This window comes from Apus apus, chromosome Z, assembly GCF_020740795.1.
Source record: "Apus apus isolate bApuApu2 chromosome Z, bApuApu2.pri.cur, whole genome shotgun sequence".
NCBI classification, from domain to species: domain Eukaryota; kingdom Metazoa; phylum Chordata; class Aves; order Apodiformes; family Apodidae; genus Apus; species Apus apus.
Genome location: NC_067312.1, coordinates 68,423,801 through 68,444,556, shown reverse-complemented (window position 1 = coordinate 68,444,556; position 20,756 = coordinate 68,423,801). Strand labels below are relative to the sequence as shown.

At 40.1% G+C, this 20,756-nt stretch overlaps 1 protein-coding gene across 8 annotated transcripts in view; it reads left to right on the top strand.

The window, feature by feature from the left end:
- The window catches only part of PALM2AKAP2 (PALM2 and AKAP2 fusion), a 285,217-nt gene that overhangs the window by 162,288 nt on the left and 102,173 nt on the right, over positions 1-20,756 (top strand). For all 8 annotated transcript variants that reach the window (XM_051642422.1, XM_051642428.1, XM_051642427.1 and 5 more), the window contains one exon: positions 14,675-14,757. In XM_051642422.1, coding sequence (XP_051498382.1) covers positions 14,675-14,757 — 83 coding nt within the window. The remainder of the gene's footprint in view (positions 1-14,674; positions 14,758-20,756) is intronic.

Genomic DNA, 20,756 nt, shown 5'->3' with positions numbered 1-20,756 from the left:
AAAAATTACACAGAAGGATGTACTACTTTACATAAGCCATAAATTTAAACAAATATACTAGTATTGCAAGTACCTGCTTTCGGTGGAGGGCAGTTAAGTCTAAAAGAGAAGTCTATTCTGCTGCCATTAACTCCTGAATATCCTGTAAAGCTTCCCAAAGTAAAAAAGCATTTACAATTCTATGAATGCAGTCAGTGTAGTGCATGCCTTTTGCCTAGTGAAGACATATGAGAGTTCAGTCTGCACATCAAATATGTAAAAATATATTTTAAAAAGAACTCCTGGAACAGCCATAAGGGATAGACTGTTGAAGGTATGCAGAAAACTTTACTTGGCATTTTTTTATTTTTTCTGCCTGTATGAACTTTAGCCCATATGGCTCACTGACCCACCTTCAAGATTTTGTAGTGACATCTGAGCATGCCCAGCTTTGAGATTAGTTTGCTCAAATTCCACAGCTTCTGAAAATACAAATTGTCCAGAAAAAAGTGGAGATGACATTTGGATTAGTTCTCATTACCAGCTAAACTGTGTGGTTTCATATTCATTCTTCTTCTTTTAGAGTTCCTCTTGTTCATTTGCATTAGAATCAAAATTGTCGTTTGCACAAGTACTGTGAATTACTATGTCAGTAAGATAAACAGCAGCATAGTCTGAGCAAAATTGATAGGGAGTGAGAAAGTGACATTAGACATAGTAGTGCTGCTGCTAGGAGTGAACGCAAAGGGTTGTAGGGTAAATACAAAGATCAAAATTGTTCTCAGAAACTACTTAATAAAAAAAACTATTAATGTCATGAAAGTTACCACATTTTAGAAATAACACATGGTTGTGGCAGACTATAATTTTTGTTTTCAGATAAAGTAATAAACCCAAGAATGTTGGACACATACGAGTCCTGGCCTGGCAGCTGACATAGTGTACAGTTAGAGCTTCATCAAGAATTGTAACTAGTTTAACAACACCTTAATATGGCTAATAACAAAGTCATAGCACCTTGCATTATAGCATGTTTGCATTGTGCAACTGACCTGGTACACTTGATTTTACTAAAAAAAGAACCTAACAACCAAATAACCTAAGTATTTGTCAAATACCCTCATTATTTCCAGGCAGTAAGTGAAGAAGTGAATGGAGGTGGTCTTTAAGAATTAAAGTACAAAAGATGCCATAAGGTACATTTTAATGTTTGATGTGTATTTTAAGACAAGGCAAATTTATTGTGTAAGCTAGATGACTTCTCACCATAAGAGTTACTTCCTTATGATACTAAGTAGTGCAAAATCATGCAGCTACACCGCATAAAAGTCATCCTTGTGATGTTGCCAGTTTGAAGTACTTCAACCCAGTGCATGAGTATGCCATGGCTAATAGCATTTTCACCCAGCCCCAGATGCTGCTATATCTGAGCACCTCACAATCTCCAACTTAGTGAAATTTCATACCATCACATTAAGGCAGAGAAGTGCTATCATCATTATATGAAAAAAAGAGGAACTGAGGCAGAAGGAAATGAAGTGGCTGCCTGTGATCCAGAAGGACACCCAGTTCCTCAGAAACAAACATTTTCTGATGCTGATGTGGCTCTTCATGTCACCACACAGGACAAGTCAAAAAGGGAAAAGCCATCAGGCAGGGAACTCAGCTTCTCAGCCACAGGGAGCCCTGTTAGAAACTCACACACCCACAGAGTGCTTCTGTGCCCAGGATGTAGTCACAGACCCAAAACCTCCTGTATGTGCAATTACATCCCCTCAGCTAACACTCTGTCTAGCAATGACCTAGCAACCATCATGAAAGTTTCTGCTGCTCTGTAAGAGTGCATTATTGGTGCTGGGAGCTGTTTGGTACAGAGGCAAAATATTTTATTATATAAACAAGGGTTATTGTGCTTATATAGAGCCAAAAAAGATTACCTGCCATTGCTTTGTGGCTGTTTTTGTGCTGCTGCACTTCAGGATAGGAGGGAAATGCTGTGGCATTACATAATAAAAGCATGACTGTTCCCATTAGAGACATATCTTTTACTGCTTCCTTGTACAAGCAGCATTCTGACAATGTTTTTGGAGGGCAGAAAAACAACAAGAACACACTAGTGCTATGTCTTCCTTTATTTTTTTCCTCTCTTTTTCAAGTTTCTGCAGCTTTCTGGTAACTCAGCCCCAACTGATGCATAGTTTCCCAGTGAGGTTTACCCGAGCCACTGATTTTCAGCAGGAGCACCTTGAGAAAGGCAGGCAGGGGCTATCAATATGCCTTAAACCACAGTAGATAGAGATGTCATTACACAGCAGCAAATGCAAAGTAATACCCATTTTTATAGGATAAGATCTACCTTATAATGTTATAGCCAAAATAATGTAACAAATTACAAACTAGGAGCAATTTGAAAAACACTGATCCATTAAAAAGGAAAAGGTGAGTAGTCCCCCAGGTGAAGATGAAAGGACACTATTTTATACCCCTTTAATCTCTGCATTGTTGATCAGATGTCCCATAACTGAAGGCACCAAGACAGAAAGGAAAAGCAGAAATAGTGAAATGCTAGCTTCCGGTGTTCACTCTCCAAATGTTTATTTAGAGAATGAATATACTTTCCATTATAATTCTAAGCAGATTTGGGTACCCAGCAGCAGCTCTTGTAGAAATCCAAAAATTAGAGACCTAGCTCTTGATTCAGGGAACAATGATTCATTCATTTCACTCAGGTTGCACTGAACAAGCTTCTGCATCTCCATCTGTTTATTTCCATTATGTATATACAAAGCCTTATGCCAGCCACTGTCTCTAACATGCTTGCATTATGCAGCAAACATCTCTGATCATGAAATCTATTCAGTCAAATTTCCTATGACCATCCCTGTTTTCTCAAAAACCAAAAAAAATTCTATCTGAATTAAACTATTCACCTTTTTCTGCTAAATACAGAGAATCAAATTCAGCTCCGATACAAACAAGTGAACGTCTCAATTACTTCAATGACCATTCAGTTTAGCCATGTCAAAGCTGAATTAGGCCTGGGGTCTCAAACTGCCTTGTGTGCTTTTGCCATCTGTCCCTCTTTGCTAACCTAATTCCTTATTAAACAGGGTGTCTGCAGTGAATGTGAACCTATTCTGCTGATCCTTCCTCTGCAATAAACATTGCTAGAGGCTACAATTCCTGAAAGTTATTACTACTTTGACTGCCTCTGCTTCTTGATAATATGTGAGGTTCTTTTAAGGTGGCCTGAATTTCAGACTGTGAATATTTAAATACCTGAGCATTCAGTCCCTTTGCAGTCATATCTTAGAAATTCAAAATACTAAGTTGTTTAGCTAATCATAACTTATAACAGTACAAGGATTCATCATCCATCCTCCTTAGAGGTTTCTCAGCTGGTAGTGCTAAACATGGTGGTTCACCTACCATATGGGTGATTATGGTGTTACACAGGAAAAACAAGGAAACAGACAAACAAACAAAAAAACCCCAACAGATAAATGTCTCCGTGTTAAAAAACAAGTGGACAACAGATCCAGAAAATTTATTAAAGGGACAAGACAGAGATGTACTTAATCACATGCCTAACCTAGTGATTGTGGATGCTGGAGGAAGTATAGGAGAAGGTCTGAAGATACAGGTTGGGTGCAGCCATTCTCTCAGTATGAAGTCTCTTACTGATGCTGTCGAAGACCATTGCTGTGATCCAGGGGGACATTTCTTGTGTTCTTAGAAACTGTCTTTTACTGAGCTAGGGAAATACTTGCTACTGTTCTTAGAAACAGAATGTGGAAAATCCAAACAACCTACCTATACAGTTAAAAAAAAATTAAACATTATAGTTATTTTTATCTGTTACTTGGTGAAGCTTGTGAAGAGAATATTTGAGTAGCCTGAATAAAGGAAGTAACAGCCATGAACTTAATTTAAACTCAAACTGAACTATTCACAATTTGAGAGTTGCTGAGGATCAAGTCAATTGGTTGCCACTTAGAGGAAAACAAAAAAAACCACTCTGAAAACTGCCACACCAAACCCTAAGCAACGTCCCCCTGCAAATAAAAAACAAAACAAGAACAAAATAACAAACCAAAAAACAAATAAAATCAAAACAAACTCCTCCAAAAAAACCCTGAAACAAAACAACAAGCTCCAAACACCTCTTATCTATTTATTATGTGTCCAATATTTTTTGCTTCAGGCAAGATTTGACTTGAAAGCACAGTGGTTGTTTCAAAAAGTGGGTTTTAAACAGATTTCTAATTTCTAGAAATTTAACAAGAAACCTAGCTTACTAGATTTTAACATAAAAGGTTTAAATGTACAGCCTAGCGTTTGGGGACTTACCCTTAAACCTTTTGAAATGTCCTGATCTTTGTTTGTTTTCAGAGCTGGAATATCTCTACAGGGCCGGCCTCTTCAAAATGTGACATTTTAAAATCTTATAAAACTAAATAATAACTCTAGCACAGAAGCTGTAAGTATATGAGTTACAAGTAACATTAAAGTTAATTGAAGCCCTGATGTAATTTTGTTCCTTCTTCATGTTCTGTTCCACTGGCATTATGGGCAAGATGAGTGCTGTGAAAAATGTTTATTGATACCAATGCCACTTTTCCTCAAAAGGGTAGCTAATTCTCTTAGGAAGGCACTTTACTGATTCAACACTCCTTCCTCTTCATCCTGAAGGAGACAAACAAAAAAATACGACAGATAAAGGGAAATGCAAGTATACTACAAAAGCTAGATTTTAAAATTAGGTCAGTTTCGTTTACCTCAAATTGTAGTATATCAGATTTTACCAAGCACTGAAAAATCTCCCCAGTCATATATAGTGTCCATGCATAAACTTTCACTGTGGTGTAGCCTGCATAGATGGAATGCTTTATCAGGCAGGGAAACCCATCACATCCTGGGATTGCCTTGCACCTCAGTTCTGCCTCAGCAAGTAATGAGGGTGCTGTAAGCTCAATCATGAGGCTCCAAAAACTTGAATGACATCATCAGCCTTTGCTGCTCTTGGATGCCCAGGGAATGCAAGTGCTTAAAGGCATTCATTGTCTCAGGAATATTTTTAATTTCAAACTTGGATAATGCACATCACAGGACAGATAAGCAGCTGCTAAAACAAATAGAACTGAGCTGATAATTTCCACAAGTCTGCAGAAGCCAACCAGCTTTTTCTTATTGACTTTGGATTGTGCCATAGCTGTTTGTTCTACCCTTGAAGAGCCATGGTTAGCATACCATGGACACAAGAGTCAGAGTTTTTGCATTGCATCAGCAGGACATGTTTTTAGGAGCACATGCTGTGACTTTAAAGAACTGAAAGAGGACAAAGCCAGGATCACATCCCCTTGGGAAAACACAGCTGGCCTGTGCTCATTTAGGAAGTATACACAGAGAAAGCACCTCTTTAACCTCCCATAATGTTTATTAATGTGGAGGTTTGGTGGGGTCTCCCAGGCAGAATCCAGGTTTTATGTTTCAGGATGCCATCTCTACATGAGTCCCCTAAGTGTGGAAAGGCCTGGAAAATTATATCCAGTTAGCCTATCTCCCTGTAGCAGGACTCAAAAAGTACTCATTAAATACTGCTTGTTATACTTCTTATAATGCTTAAGTATTGACTGGAAGGTGAGGGATGTGGCATCATTTGACATTGCACACTAACTGTGATCTTTCCTTATATATTGAATGTTTTAGGTGCAAAATATAGCCTGACATCATGATATCAAAATAATACTTTATTTTCTTTTTAGTTTGGCTTTTGCTTTCAAAGCACTTGATCTCTTCCTGTATTAGAGAGCCAAGCAATCCTTTATTGAATTCTTTCAAGCATATGACTTGATAAGAAACACGACTGGAGTTTTGACCAGCAAATCATGCCTCTTTTGCATGTAGTAGCTGGGAAATTAAACATTTCACTACCCCTTTTAATTCTGGGGAGGTGATATGTGAGTAGCTGAGGAGGATATACCATATCTGGATATTACGTTTGCCTGTCAGTTTGCTTTTTTGGGAAAGCAAATAGTACTTTAAAAGTGAGTACTATAATTTTTCCTAATTATATGTCATTTTCTAAGATTACCAACCTTATCCACAGAAGGCAGAGGCTGATGCATCTACTCTAATTGAGTAGTAACTTAAGTCTATAAATGATCCCTCTGAAATGACTGAAACTGATTACCATGCAGCCCAGCTAAGTTTAGGTGAGGACAGGTGTATTAATCCTTAAACATCTGGATCTTATCTCTGATGTCTTTTTGTTAAAATTCAGATTATGCTAACCTCATATCAAGCAGTGATTTTAATTTCACAATGCAGTTACTAACCCTGTTCAGTGCTCTGGATCTCTTCTTGCAGTCTCAGGCAAACCAAACATCTGGCCTGAAAGGGTCTACTCCCCTGGATTGCATGGTGCTCCAGCAGTGTCACAGCTTGTGCCATGATAACACCACTTCACCTGCCTCTTGCAACTCTCATGTGCCTGTCTAGGAAGGAATAAAATTTGACACAACTGTGGCAGAATTTACAGGACTTGTACTAACGTGTGTTTAGTACAAATGCAGGGTCAGGGGGGTGGGGCTTTCATACCTGGAACATTACCACAACAGAAAATAACAACAAGGCATTAATTAATACCATCTTCTGTCAAGCAAAACTCACAGTTTTAGCTTTTCAATGAAGTGTTGTCTGACAGTAAAATTGCACATTTCTTAAAAGCAACTGACAGTACAATCTTAACTCAAACATATGCAAAACTGGAGGTCAAACATCAGGCCAGACCAGACAGTTTGCACTAGGTTTACATCATTGCAGGTTGGCCCTGGACAACTGTAATCCAATCAGGCAGATGAGCAGTCTCTCAGTCTACCCAGGGGTCGTCTTGTTGCATTGGCAAGGACTGAAATAATTCTTCAGGGTCTTATGGAGCATGACCAAGAGCTACCAAGCTGGTGAAAGGTCTGAAGAATAAGCCCTGTGAGGAGAGGCTGAGGGAACTGGGATTGTTTAGTTTGGAGAAGAGGAGGCTGAGGGGAGACCTCATTGCTCTCTACAACTACCTGAAAGGATGTTGTATGGAGGTGGGAGCTGGCCTCTTCTCTCAAGTGAATAATGACAGGACAAGAGGAAAAGGTCTGAAGCTGCTCCAGGAGAGGTTTAGACTGGATATTAGAAATAATTTCTTTACCGAAAGAGAGGCTGGACAGTGGAACAGGCTACCCAGGGAGCTGAAGTTACCATCCCTGGAAGTATTTAAAAGAAATGTAGATATAGTGCTTAGCAACATGATTTAAGCACTGAATGGGTAAATTAGGTTATGGTAGGAGGATTTAGGTTATGGTTGGACTTGATGATCTTCAAGGTCCCTTCCAACCAGGATGATTCTATGATTCTATGTTGTAAAACCTCCTTTTAAATTTTTTTTAATTCCTGGTTTAACTGTGAAAAACTTGCAGCATGGCCTTTTTAGCAGTGTGAAAGGAGGCTTCTCAGAATAAACTATACCTATTTATTCCCAAATCCACTAGGTGGATGCGTGCTGTTCAGTCATTTCCACTGTGCCTCCAGTGAGCCTGCAAACCAGATCCAAAATGTCACCCCTGAAGGAAAACAAGAGCCGTGAGAGGAAAATTGACAGTGATAGGTCCACTTATATGCACTCTATTACCTGCAGCTAAATGTCAGCAAAGTATGATTGTCCCTCCCACTCCACAGTAATGGAATCTGACACATGTAAGGATTTACCCTGTTGAGCCAGACTAGTTGCTCACCAAAGGGAATAGCAGAAAAGTATAAATGGAAAAGTCACATAAAGACATAGTTTGCTGAAAAACAGAGATTGTTTTCCTCCTGTCCCCACCAGATGCACTGCAAAGGCATAGTCATTTACTTCAGAAGTAGTATCAACTAACGGGGAATGCCCAGCCTGCTGTTAAGTCACCAGAGGGAATTAGGTTTAAATGGATACATGCCACTTTTGACTACTGGAGATGCACTCATAGCATCATCTGGTTATGCATGTAGCACTCCCAACTGTTGGTACCTGCAGCTGCAGGTCTAACTCCAGGTGACAGAAAGGGGTCATAAAAATGTGCCTTATCTGCTTCAGACTGGGCAAGATGAGTGTGACGAGTGACGGTCAAGAAAGTGTCTCACTTTGCAGGTAAGCAAATTGGGTACAGCTGAGACAGTTAGAAGCTCATTTATTTATTGGGGGCAAGAAATCCTTTGGCAAAGGCAGTAAGATGAGCACTACAGGCTGTTTGTCTCCCTCACTGCCTTGCAGAAATGCATTTTCAGCACTGCTTGTGTAACTGATGGCTTTTCTTTCTCCTAGTAGAGAATGGTTATTGGTAGCAAATGCAAATGATCTTTCTGCTACCTTCTGCTTTCTCTCTGCAGTTGAGATTAAGATGTCATGATTAAAAAGAATTTGCATGAGTCACTTTTGCTTCCCTTCTTTTTATCGTTCAAGGAGTTCCCTGCTATTTTTAAACCCTTGTGCAATGCAATGAATTCATTATTTTGCTGCACTGCTGCCACATACAGGGATTAAGTCTAGGCAAAGCTAGGAGGGTATCTGCTCTTTTAATGAAAGAACATCACTCATTTCCAAATAAGAGAATATACTACAAGGCAAATTACTACAAATAAAATAAATAAAATTCACAGATTTTACCCTTCCTCATGCCTTCCAATTCATGCTGGAGTTTTAGCTTATTTCCTGTAGACATTTTTTTCCTCTTAAAATTTCAGTATTTCTCTCTCAGTTTCGTGATAAGCTGTTCACTTCGAACAAGATGGCTGAGACTGTGAGCAATTATCCAAGCAACACTGCAATCTCATTTTCTTAGAATAGCTTTACCCTTAGGCCTAGTCTATACTTAAGGTTGCATTGCAAAATATATGCAGATTGTGGTTCTGAGGGCTTTTTGCTTGATTCACAGCAGAAACGGTGAACTTCATAGCACACTTGCAGCTATTTTATGCTACTATAACTAACTACTTAAAGGATTCTACCCACAGAGTTGAATCTGTGAGAAAATTCATGTGCAATCTGAGTCAACATTAGTTCATCACTGCTGGTCACCAGAAACTATGTTGGTAGGCAGAAATCCCTCATTAAAACAAATAAGGGACAAAGTTTGAGACTGGTGTTGCAGGACCTTGTAGAGAATGGCTGATGACATAGCTGTTCTCTCAGGCTACCAACACTTCCCACACAACTGAAGCATACAAAAGCCATGCCAGAATATTGCTATTCTAGGCTAATTCAAATCACTCCTGAAAGCCTGACTGAGCTGAAGAAAGCTAATTTATCTTTGCAATGGAGATCTACAATGGTTTTAACTACCCTACCTGCAACCACTAATTAGAAGTCTTAGGTGTGGCCCAAAATGATGCCAGACTACACCTGCAACTGTAGACTGAGCCATCGACACTTATTCTTAGTACAGATGCAGCACAGTGCTTCTGGCACCATCACAGTCCAACCTGCACCCTCTGAGGAGTGACACCAGCCAAGGCTCCTTCTTAATGGGCCATAAGTAGGTGTGACTTCCCTCATACAAGCCCTAGTAGGCAGATTTTTGCCTTATTTATATTTCAGTTGAAAATATATCACAGTGTGAAAGCTGAAGAAAAAACAACCAACAACATTTGGAAAAGAAAAGAAAATCAGCAGAAGAGAATTGAGTCTTTAGCTCTATAACCTGTGCATCACCCCAGTAAATAACACTGCTATCAGATGCAGAAAAAAAAAACAGATTAAATGAGCTAGTGCTCTTAAGACAATTGCTTTCAAAGAGACAGTCACATCACAAGAGAACTGCCACCTAAAGCACTCTCTGTAATAGTTTTAGAGAGAAGATTCTATGGAAACTATATTATTTCTCAAATACTTCTCAAAGCATAGTTAAAACGGTAAGAGAGTTTCTTTCTTACTGTTTCAAAATGTAGCAAGGATGCAATGCCTAAACATAGCATATACTAGAGAAAAGTAAGTGCAAAAAATATATATTAATGCTTGGTTGGTTTTATTCACCACCTGAGTTATACCTTTGTCTTCCTGCTGATATGTAACCTCTCCCAGTTTGGAACTCCATGAAGTCACCAAGCCACTTAGTGGTTCAATAAATAAATATGTCAGCATTCTTGCTGAAAGGTCGTTTTTCCTAGACTGTGCCTCTTTTTTCTCTCCCTCTCCTTCTCTGAGTATTTTATTTTTCTGAATGACCTTTTAGTATTCATGGGAATAACTGGTGACAAGCTCTGGGCCGTAGTCTCACATAGCACCTACCAGCTGGCTCAGCTGGGCATTGCCATGATAGCAACACAAGGACATAGTCTGGCTTTAGTTTTTAATGACAAGTCACACATAGCTGAAAGAAAGCAGACTGAGAAGCAGCAGGAATCCCTGTGGTTCAAGTCAAGTGAAAATAGTTGTTCTAATAAATTGCGTCCTTGGCCTCTTCAAGACCAAATGGGCCATTTTAGTCATGAACCAGGATTTGTGCAGTTGGAGCTGGTCTGTCTCCTTCCCATCTGAACAGGGCAGAACACCCTGGTGAGCAAAAGACCAGCTGGTAGATCTGAGATGGCAATACCCTTCAGCAGGCAGAGAGGGCCAAATTTGGATCAGTAATATGTCCTTTTGGCTCCGAAAAGACTACAAACAACCTATCCCAGTGAAAGAGGATAATAAATCTTACACTACTCTAGCTGCTGTGCAACTGAACATTTGACTAGGCCCTAACCTTTCATAGCAGGTATAAATGCCTATCACGTGAGAAATGAAGAAGACTTGATCAAGTATGACTCAATCACTGCAGGAGTTTTCCTGGTGAATACCCATAAGTGCCTTACCTATCTTTTCATCTGAGGAGAAAAATCTTTGCCCCAAAGGTCTTCCAGCTCCTGATTCAGCTCATTCCAGGTCCTATAGAAGTAGAGCAGAAACCCAAAGGGGTTGATAGACAGAGATGGGATGACAAACCCTTGAGATGAATGTCACTGCTAACCAATGCAGAGGTGCTTCTCCCATCACCACAGTACTGACTACGAAGAACTGGTATCCAGGAACAAACTGCTACAGTCTCCTCTTGCTTGTTAAGAACAATGAGTGGGTATGCACAGCACTTTTCCAGATCCCTTAGTAGTTCCTCTGTTTTCCATTCATATTCTGCACTTTCACTGCCAACTACATCACCAGGAATCAGGCATCTGCCTCTTACACTTAAATGTCATCCTTCATGTCTTGACAACAGCCTTTCCTTTCTGTCCTGGCTGATGCTAGTGAGCTGAGAGCACAAAGTTCTTCCTATTATCTACACCTTGATTTCTCTCCCTAGTCTGCATGGAAATATCTCTTAAGGAAAGAGACTGTTAGCTCAGCTTAATTCCTGTTGCACTGTCCAGCCCTCTTGATTGTTAAACTCCTGCCATCCATCAAACCCTATTCACAGTCAAAATCAGCAGCAAATAAAAGGAAACAAATAAGTCAGCACAGTGCTAGCATACACAGAATTGGCTGAAAAGCCACTGAGCCCCAAGAGTGCTGATGGAGCTGCCCTGCAGCTGTTCTGGATAAGTTACTTTCATCACTGCTCTGCAGACGATGACAGATGTACAACTTCAGCTGTGCTAACAGCAGCATGAACTGGTACTGTCTGCAGCCTTTACAATGTGTCTATGGGTGTGAACATGCTGGGGGTTTTGTGTTTTTTTTTTAATCCAAGGGTGACTATAAAGTTACTATGTCCTTCATAGAGATCAAGTCAGAGATCCATGCTGTGGCAGATAATACAGTTTGGAGATGAAGTATACACAGACTTATGGTATTTAGAAGTTTGTGAGATTTGAGGGAAATTTATAGTTTTGTGTGTGTGTGCTAATTCCTAGGCCTTGGACTTTCACAACTCTTTTGCTAGACTCTCAAGCTACATGTATTACCACTGTAATGCTCTCTTCTTAATCTTCCATGTGGTGCCACATCAATGGGGAATATCACTTACAGATGGACAATTTAAGTCAATCCAAGTGCCCACCAAGGGATACACAGAAAGCTAGTTGTGGCACAGGCATGAATTTAAGCAATTAGTATTCTCCATTTAGCATCCTGGTCACCATGCTGCCCTTTCTTGGTGGGCATAGGTTGCATCTGCATCAGCATTTTGGCAAAGAATGGTAGTATGTTTTTTACTGAATTTATCCCTCCTTCCCCAACCCTGTTTGGAACTGGTTGTGATGTGGAGTGATTCACACTATGTGGAGAGACTGTTGTCTTGCAGTTAAGAGTTCTTTCAGAGGAAACCAAACCAGAAACTCTTCTGCAGGAGGTACATGAAATATCTTTTAAACCCCAGTGGAAACAGGAATATTTAAATCATATATTAGTTCTTCTGACATCGTAGTAGTATTAAGTGCAGGGAATCAGACTAAATCTCTTCTAACATTAAATCCTGAAAATACCCACAACACAGATCTAGAGGTGTCAGCACCAACTGCTCCCATGCTCTGATCCCCTTCTACTACACAGCTACTTGCTGATGCAAACAGGCATCTACACAAGGAGAACAGGCTGAAGACTGCAGTTCCAAATATACTGCAGAAGAATATGCACAGGGCCTAAGTATGAAGGGATATTGCAGTGAAATGGTGAAAATATGGCACACAGCTCTACTTTACATGTGTATATGAAGAGCAGGAGAGCACATAAGTGTCAGTAGACAATCAGAGGCCCACTAAGCTAAAATGCTCTACAGACATGTAACATTGGCCTGAGATTAACATGAATAAAGGTAGCAAAGTTAGCTGGAAAAATTAAACAAACAAACAACAAACAAAACCACCACAACAAAAAAGCAGTAGAAAAAAGAAATCAAGACAGAATAAACTAGATGTCTTTCCTGCAACACCACTTCCAAAGCAGCCATGGTCTAGGGGAACCCCAGCAGAGATGAATGCAAAGAAGGGATCAATGCTGTGGCTAAGTCACAGAATTAGACTTCTGGCTTTGTAGATTTCTTCAGAGTACTGAGAGCACAACAAGTAAAAAACGATCCAAATTTTGTTATTATGTACTCGTTTTAATGCAGCCTTTAAACCCTGCTGGGGGCTTCCTGTTGGCTCTGTGGACTACATGGACATCATGGCTCAGCATGTGGGAAGAGAAGGGCTCAGCTCCAAAGAACCTGTGCTGGAAAAAGTTAAAAGCACATACAAGATTGTGACACATAAATTGCAATGACATTTCTTAATATTCTTCCCCCAGAGCAAAGATGTCTACACAAGGCTGCCAAAAAGCAGGAAAACCGAGCAGCCAATATGGTTAGAAAGAAAGATACAGGTGTGTAATCAGTGCATCCATGTGCCCATTGGTAGACTACAGCTCGAGGCAGCACTTGTAGCATGTGCCACTGTCTGCTGGAGCAACAAATAAGCAAAGGGCACCTCTAATGCACAGATCCTTTTGCATAAGTAGTAATAACCGTGGAGTATGTTCAAACAGCAGTAGCTGAGAGAGACACACAAGATTATAGAGTGATGTAGCAGCAGAGGAAAAGAGTAACTGTTCTTGTATTGATGAAAGATTGTAAGGCCATTTTGAGATGCATTATTACATGAGTCATATTTCAAATTTAGTAGGTGCACACCATGCTGTGGTAGCCTAAGGAACATTATTCAATGTATTCTTGGTGTGAATGTGTGTACTCAACAGTGCTACTGGAGATGACATATAAATCTTTATACATCCTTATCCTGTATAGAGGAGATTGTGTAACCCCTATAATTTAATTTCACAGTGTAGAAAGTATTCACCAATTTAATCTGACTCTAACCCACCCTTAATTATTGTAAATATTGTCATTGCTATGGGAATTCCAAAACCAACCAAACAGCTGTTTGTGGCTACCTATGCTTAAGCAAGATTGTCCCTGGAGGTGAAATCAGCAGATATGTTCTTACTTTCTTAAAGTTTTAAGCTTGAGTAGAAATAAAACTGCAGAATTTCTTCTTCCAGACAGCACTGGCTTCGAGCTGCTCCTGCAACATGACTTCACCAATGAGCCATGGTGACAACTGCCTGGCTGACAAATAGTATTCACTAAAGAGATGCTCTTCATTAGGGTCCTAGAGGCTATTAGCTACCCTTCCCTTGGGAGGCACAGCAATGCTGAGAAGCCCTCTGGCTTCTCCCCAGGATAGGACAAGCTCATCCTGGGGGGCACACCTTCAGCACAGCAACACAGGCAAACAAAAAGCAATCAGTGTCTGGGGGTGGCAGGGCTGGACCTGGCAGCCAGAGCCATCCCACCATCCCATCAGGGACCAGGGCAGCTCCAGCCCAAGGACTGGGCACCACCCAAGGGACACGTATGACCAGTGTAGGGGCTGAAAGAGAATGTGTCCTCCCTGAGCCATGGCATGTCATGTCAGCCCACCAAGCACCCACTGCACCTACTCCCAGAGGGGCTGCTTCTCCATGGCACACACAGCTGTTTCCAGCTGACAATTATATGCTTCGGTCCTTGTTTCTGTACCCTTCCTGCTTTCTTTTACAATGCTGGTGAGATACCAGGCTGGTGACAGAGCGTGGCTGGTAGAAATGGATCCAAGGAAAGCAAAGCAGCCTCTCAGCAATGCATATTCTCCCATGGGCAATAAAATGTCTTTGGTTTTGTAGGCGCAGGAGGATTGGATAAGCTGCCGAGGGGCCTCCTGGGACCGTGCTCCTGTGAAAGTCACGAAGCAGAGGAGGGTGCAGAGGTAAGTCTCTTGCCACCACATCCATGTGGGAAGCACAGGGATCCACACTGCACTCAAACATAATGCTTGATAGCATACCGTGCTCAGTGGGATGGGCCTCATCTTCAGCTGCAGGGAGGTTGTTGTGGTGGAAGTAGTTTGTACAGCAGACACTGTTGGTGTAAATTGCATTTGCTTGACTACCATACTGTTTCTTCCTAAATATCTGAAAGTCTGGTGCAATAACCAGGAGTAGGAGGACCTTCAATAAAAGCGCATCTTTTCTTCAATAATCCTGGCAGCCCACTGCAAGGGACAATGCAAAATCCTTCCTCATCATCAGTCAACGCCCCTTGCCCCTTCTCTTCTTCTCAAGCCCCTCTGCAGTTACTTCTATCTCACCTCCCTTCATCTGCTGGAATCCCCCAAGTCAGCAGCTCATCAGCATAAGGAGGTCAAGTGTTGCCCTTGCATGGCAGTCTGGTGTGGTTGGGTGGCACATGGAAACACCATTTTGGTAGGAAAGGCATGATGAGGATATTCCTTTTTCTTTGTCATTCTTGGTGTGATTGGATGCAGCCATGTTTTTTTCAGTAACAGCCAATGAATTTGTCAGTAAGTTGTCAGGAGTGGAAAGGAATTCAATGGGCAAGTGAATTCCTACAAGGCCAAAACCTTCATTTTCAGGGCTGCTGGCTCTGGTAAGCATAAAGGACATACATCTGAAAACAAAACCAACCATGTTAAAAACTAAAGACCTCTCCAATTTTTATTATCATAAATTGGATTTTTAAGTAATGATGCAAACTGGGTTAAACAAAGCCCTTATGAATGCCTGAACTTACTTTAATCTTTTACATGTCTTAAATTAAAACAGCATTTAGGGCTGTTAAACTGGTTCCGATGAAACTGATGAAGCAGAGGTTTCAGACTTCTGCTACAAAGTAGACAGTTTTTTCTTAAATTACAGTTAGTTAAATTTAACTGAGTAACTAACTCATTCATTTACAGAAGCATTTAAAGATAAACATGAAGCAAGTTTATACCTTTTTCTGGTTTATGAGTAAAAACTGGTGTGAGAAGCTCAGATCATTTAGCTTAAAAACACTACGAGGCCATGGTGAATAATCAGCTAATGTCAGCAACTGCAAAAAAATGTAAATGCAAAACATGTTATGAAAACTTTTTTTTTTCTTATCATATTTATTAGTTACAGTTACCATTTAAAAATAGTAAGAATTTAATCAAAATCTGTGTTTCCCACATCTTTTATTTAAGTGCTAACAAAATCCAAAACAGGCCGATCTAATCTCTTGTTTAAAAAGAAACAAACCAAAACAAAATAGATAAGTTAATAATGAACAAATATGAATCTGACTAATGTGATTAACAATACAGAATGGACAATATAGCACAGAATTTCATACTTTTGGCCATCAAAACAACTACCAAATTTGAGGCTAAGTCTATATAAAGCAGCAAATCAACATGTCCTCAGGGTATCAGTCAGCAGGAATCCCCTTTCTTTAGGCAAATAATTTACAACATGAACAATGGAAGTAAGTTTCAAATGCATAATGCAAAACAGCCAAAATTAAACTTTTCTTTTATGGTTAAATCAGATATTTAAATAATTTGGACTGCAGCTGGAGTTGCACAGGCATTCCCAGACCTTTTGCACTGGTTGCTATCAGTGCTCTGCTCAGTGTAGTATCAGTTAGCGGCAGCTTGTCTATCACAAGCAGGACTTGTAGTGCTGCTGGGAAAGATCTGAGCTAGAGCTTAATCAATCTCTTAACTTTCTCTGACTTAAGTTAAGGTCATACTTAAGAAACAGGAAAAAAAGTTCAGTGACTGTGGAATGCAATTTGTTTTAATAGCACAGTACTTGCAATGCTTGGGAGTGTTAACACCACGCAGAACAAAACCTGACTTAGCGTTGTTTTCTCCTTAGTTTTAAAAAATAGGTCTCGTTTTTTAATAACAACCCCCCTCTGAAGGAGGAGGTTTAACGGCAGAGCTTTGTAAGAGGGAGGAGGCTGACTCAGTGCTGCCACTGACACAGCGTGAGCAGAATCAGCAAAACACTAGCACAGGAAAGTCAATACAGTCCATAAGACAATCCCTACCAGCATGGAAAAAAATTACTGTAGCTACAAGAACTGAAGAAGTGCTGAAATCTTCTTTAATAACTTGCTAACAATTTGTGGACTGGAGAAGCCTGGTGTTTAAGGCAAAGACTATACAGAGCACCTTGATACAAACTTTTCTGAGCTTGCATTTGCTCAGGGAGATAAATCCAAAACAATTGTCCTTTCTGTCACTAGACAGTAAAATGGGCGACATTCTTTTCATACAAGAAAACCATCAATTTTATATTAACACTGAAAACAATCTATGCAGAACTGGTCAAAATATTTTTTATTATACCAAGAGTAAGCAGATTCTCAATAAATAGAAAACAGGAAATAGAAATCTGCATATCTTTGTTACTTTCAACCTGCTTACTCCAAGAGGAGACCTGGGCCATCATAAAGTTCCCTTCAACTTGAGCAAACCATTAACAAGAAATAACATGCTACCCCTAGGTGCAGACTGTGCACTTCACTATATGGTACCAGTAAATGGCAGTCACAGAAGTTCCAACAAAGCAGAGAAAACTTGTATCTCATAAGTAATGACATTCCCAACAAGTAAAGACCAGATATGGATCAGTAAAAAAATATTGTAAACTTGATCCTAGTCATAAAGACAGGCAATATTCTCGACTTCAAGAAAGAAAAACTGTGGTCCTCACAAACAGACACTCCATGTAATGTGCTCAGAACTAGCTAAGCTGGACCTGCTGTTGAGGAAGCCGAAGTTTATGAATGCTCTTGAAGATTTTTATGTTTCTTCCTTATTTTCTAAATAGCAAAATTCTGCTTCTTCATTGTCACATTTAAAACACATCCTGTTATGCCTTCAGCTCTTTTTGGAGTGCAGGTTCAGAATAGCATGTACTGTATTAGTGAACCCTTCTTGCAGCTTTTGCTCAAAAAGGAGAATGTGTATGTGTGTGGGAGTAGCACGAACCGCAGCTGGTTTTCCTTGTTTTTTCACCATCATTACTGCTGACTGGTAACAAAAAAGAAGACGTATGTATACACCATTTGGCTTTTCTGCACCACTGCTATACAGGAGTTTGGGAGATTATATCACTGAATAACTCCTAATTTCAATAAAACTTGTAAGATCATAGAAGAATCAGCAGAAGGCTGAAATAATTTGCTTTGCAGTTAAAAGGATGCTGCTAGTTTGCTGGACTTTTATCAGAGATCTAGAACTTAAGTTTGCTCTTTCATGGGTTTTATGAAAGATTGTATCACCAAAGACCCTAAATGAGTCCAGGAATTTCTGAATGAGCAATTACTTTCACTGAGCAGCTGCTTAAAACAAAACAAAAACATTCAAGCATCCAGGATACAACCCCTTCCCCTCATCTTCCCCCTCACTCCACTGCCATAATTACACTGCGGTCAAAAACTTTACAGACAATTCAAAATGAAAGAGGCTTTGATTATTTTCAGCCTTCTGGAGCAGTTTGAAAGGGAGATGTTCTGTCTGCACAGTACATGTATCTGTGTCTGGCTTGTGAAGCCAGACAGGCTGGTCATTTTTCAAAGTGTAAGCCTGCAGGGCTTCATATCCCCTCCTCCCCACCCCTTCAGGCAGTGCAGGACTTACCTTGCTGCCATGCCAGCCATGGGGGTTGCTGCTGTAATTTAGAGACATTTATGCAGTAAAAATCCAAGGCCAGGTACAAGTCAGCTTCAAGGAGTAAACCAGTTTATTTTCTGCAGCTGATGCTTTTCTCAGCTCCCACAGCTCACCTCGTGCTGAAGTCAGTACAGCTGAGCTGGGTAACAGAGAGGAGGATCCATCTGAGTTATTGAACTGCATGTCACAGCACACAGCTAGGAGTTCGCTTCTAATTATGGTCTCTGCTAATTGCTCTCAAGTGCATCTTCATATCATGAGCAAGGCAGGCAGCACTGGTCAGGGAAGCCAGAGGATCATCAGTCATTCAAAGCAACCAGAGCCATTATGTTTGACCTCTGGCATTGTAATTTTATTTCTGTGACTCTGCATGGGAACTGTCAAAGCAAAGTAATAGGACTGTCAAGCTGTGGTACCTGTGTAAAACATGCCTTCATATCCAAAGTTACATAGGATTGCCTGCTCCAACAATATGTGAGTTACACATTAAAATGCTCAGCAGTTTCATAGTGCGGAGCTGGATTTCCATACAGAACACTGTGTATTTTTAATTAGCAGGCCTATAAGCAGCTTGTCTTGTTATCTCATTACAGTTTCTATTTGCCTTATTTCACTTCTCATGATAGCTAACTGCAGTGAAGCCGAGACCTCAGCTTACTGCAGGGACAGCCAGTCCTTCAGGCGGGCCACTAGTTGAGTCTTTGGGCCTGTTCCCTTTCTAATTCATGGAAGGGATGGATCTTTAGGAAACTGTGATATTGTTCTTTGAGGGAAAAAAAACAAACAACATTCTTCACTATGAGATAAAGAATGTCTTCAAATATTATCCACTTGTCTCTGATTTTCTGAGGACCTTTAGGTAGGCTTGGTTTTCTCACTTTGCCAGATTTCTTATCTGGCTGGTAGATGTTATAAAAATGTATGCAATAACGAGTTTTGAGGAGCAGAGACACTTGCCTCTGCAGGAAAATCTGAGGACAGAAGCGGGAAGTGGTGGAGACACGATCCACAGAAGGTATTTAAACACAAAGGTGTGATGCTGAGGGGTATGGCTCAGTGGTGGACTTGGCAGTGTTAGCTTAAAAGATGGACTAGAGGATCCTAAGGGCTTTTCCAAACGAAACTATTCTGTGATTCTATGAAACTTGCTAAAGGAAAGCCTGTCTAGTCAAGGTCCCAGCAATGACATAAAAAACATTTCCATCTCTCTATTCCATCACAGTTTTTAATATTAAAGGCAACAAGATATTTGTTATCTTTTTTTGCACAACTGGAATTTGTAGTTGCATTTATAAGTCCGCCCTTGCAAATAGCAAGAAGATTAATACTCGGTGAAATACACTGTTTGGGTGTTTACGTGGAGATATTTAAGCATTCTACACTGCATATTTTGTGAATGGGCTACACAAACAGTTTTACTAACTCTACAGGACTGACTTTTAACTATAGAGCCCAATGTATTTAAGCTTTTGCAGGACAACACTGCTTTATTCTCTGTAAACAACTTTATTCTTTGTCTTGTCATTTTTATTGTTCTAGTGGTAGCGAATAAATCCCTGCATCTGTTCCTCAGGAAGGATTTAATCCAAAGCTCATTGAATGCATGGAAAGAGCCTCCATTTGGGCTTTGGATCAAGCTCTTTAGTTCATAAACAAATGCTCTTTGTAAGAATATGCTATTTTAATATTGTACAGAAGACTTACAGAGGTTCCCTATTTTTAAAATAATGATTGCTCTTTAAATCTTTGTTATGCCTGTTTAGTTGGAGGAACAATAAGCAACTGTACGTACTGGTTGAAGTACTGTAGTCTGTGATTAGCTTGCCCCAGAAGTTGATGTAAATGTTGAATCTGTAAAGCTGTGGTAACGAGTAGTGCTATATTTATATTGCTCTTCCTATGCATGCAGTAATTCAGAAAATATATAGAGATATACATCCTGCCCCTGAGGATGTTCAGGCTCAATCAGGCAAGCTGGACACGGGCAAGCCATCTTTCAGGACTGCCTTGTGTTGATTTTATTGATGAAGCAGGCTTGAAAGACGGATTTGTAGAATAAAAGAGGGATACTACTGAATGGGATTTTTTTCTGTGCTTAGGAAAAGGAACAAACTGAAAGGAGGCACAAAGCCCACAGCAGGGGAAAGAAACAGGGCTATTGTGGAAGAGAGTACAAAGACAGTAAGATAAGGCAGGAGTAATCAAAGCTGAAACATTAGCTGGGGAAGACTGTAAAGAGTTTTAAGTGAAATCTCACAGGT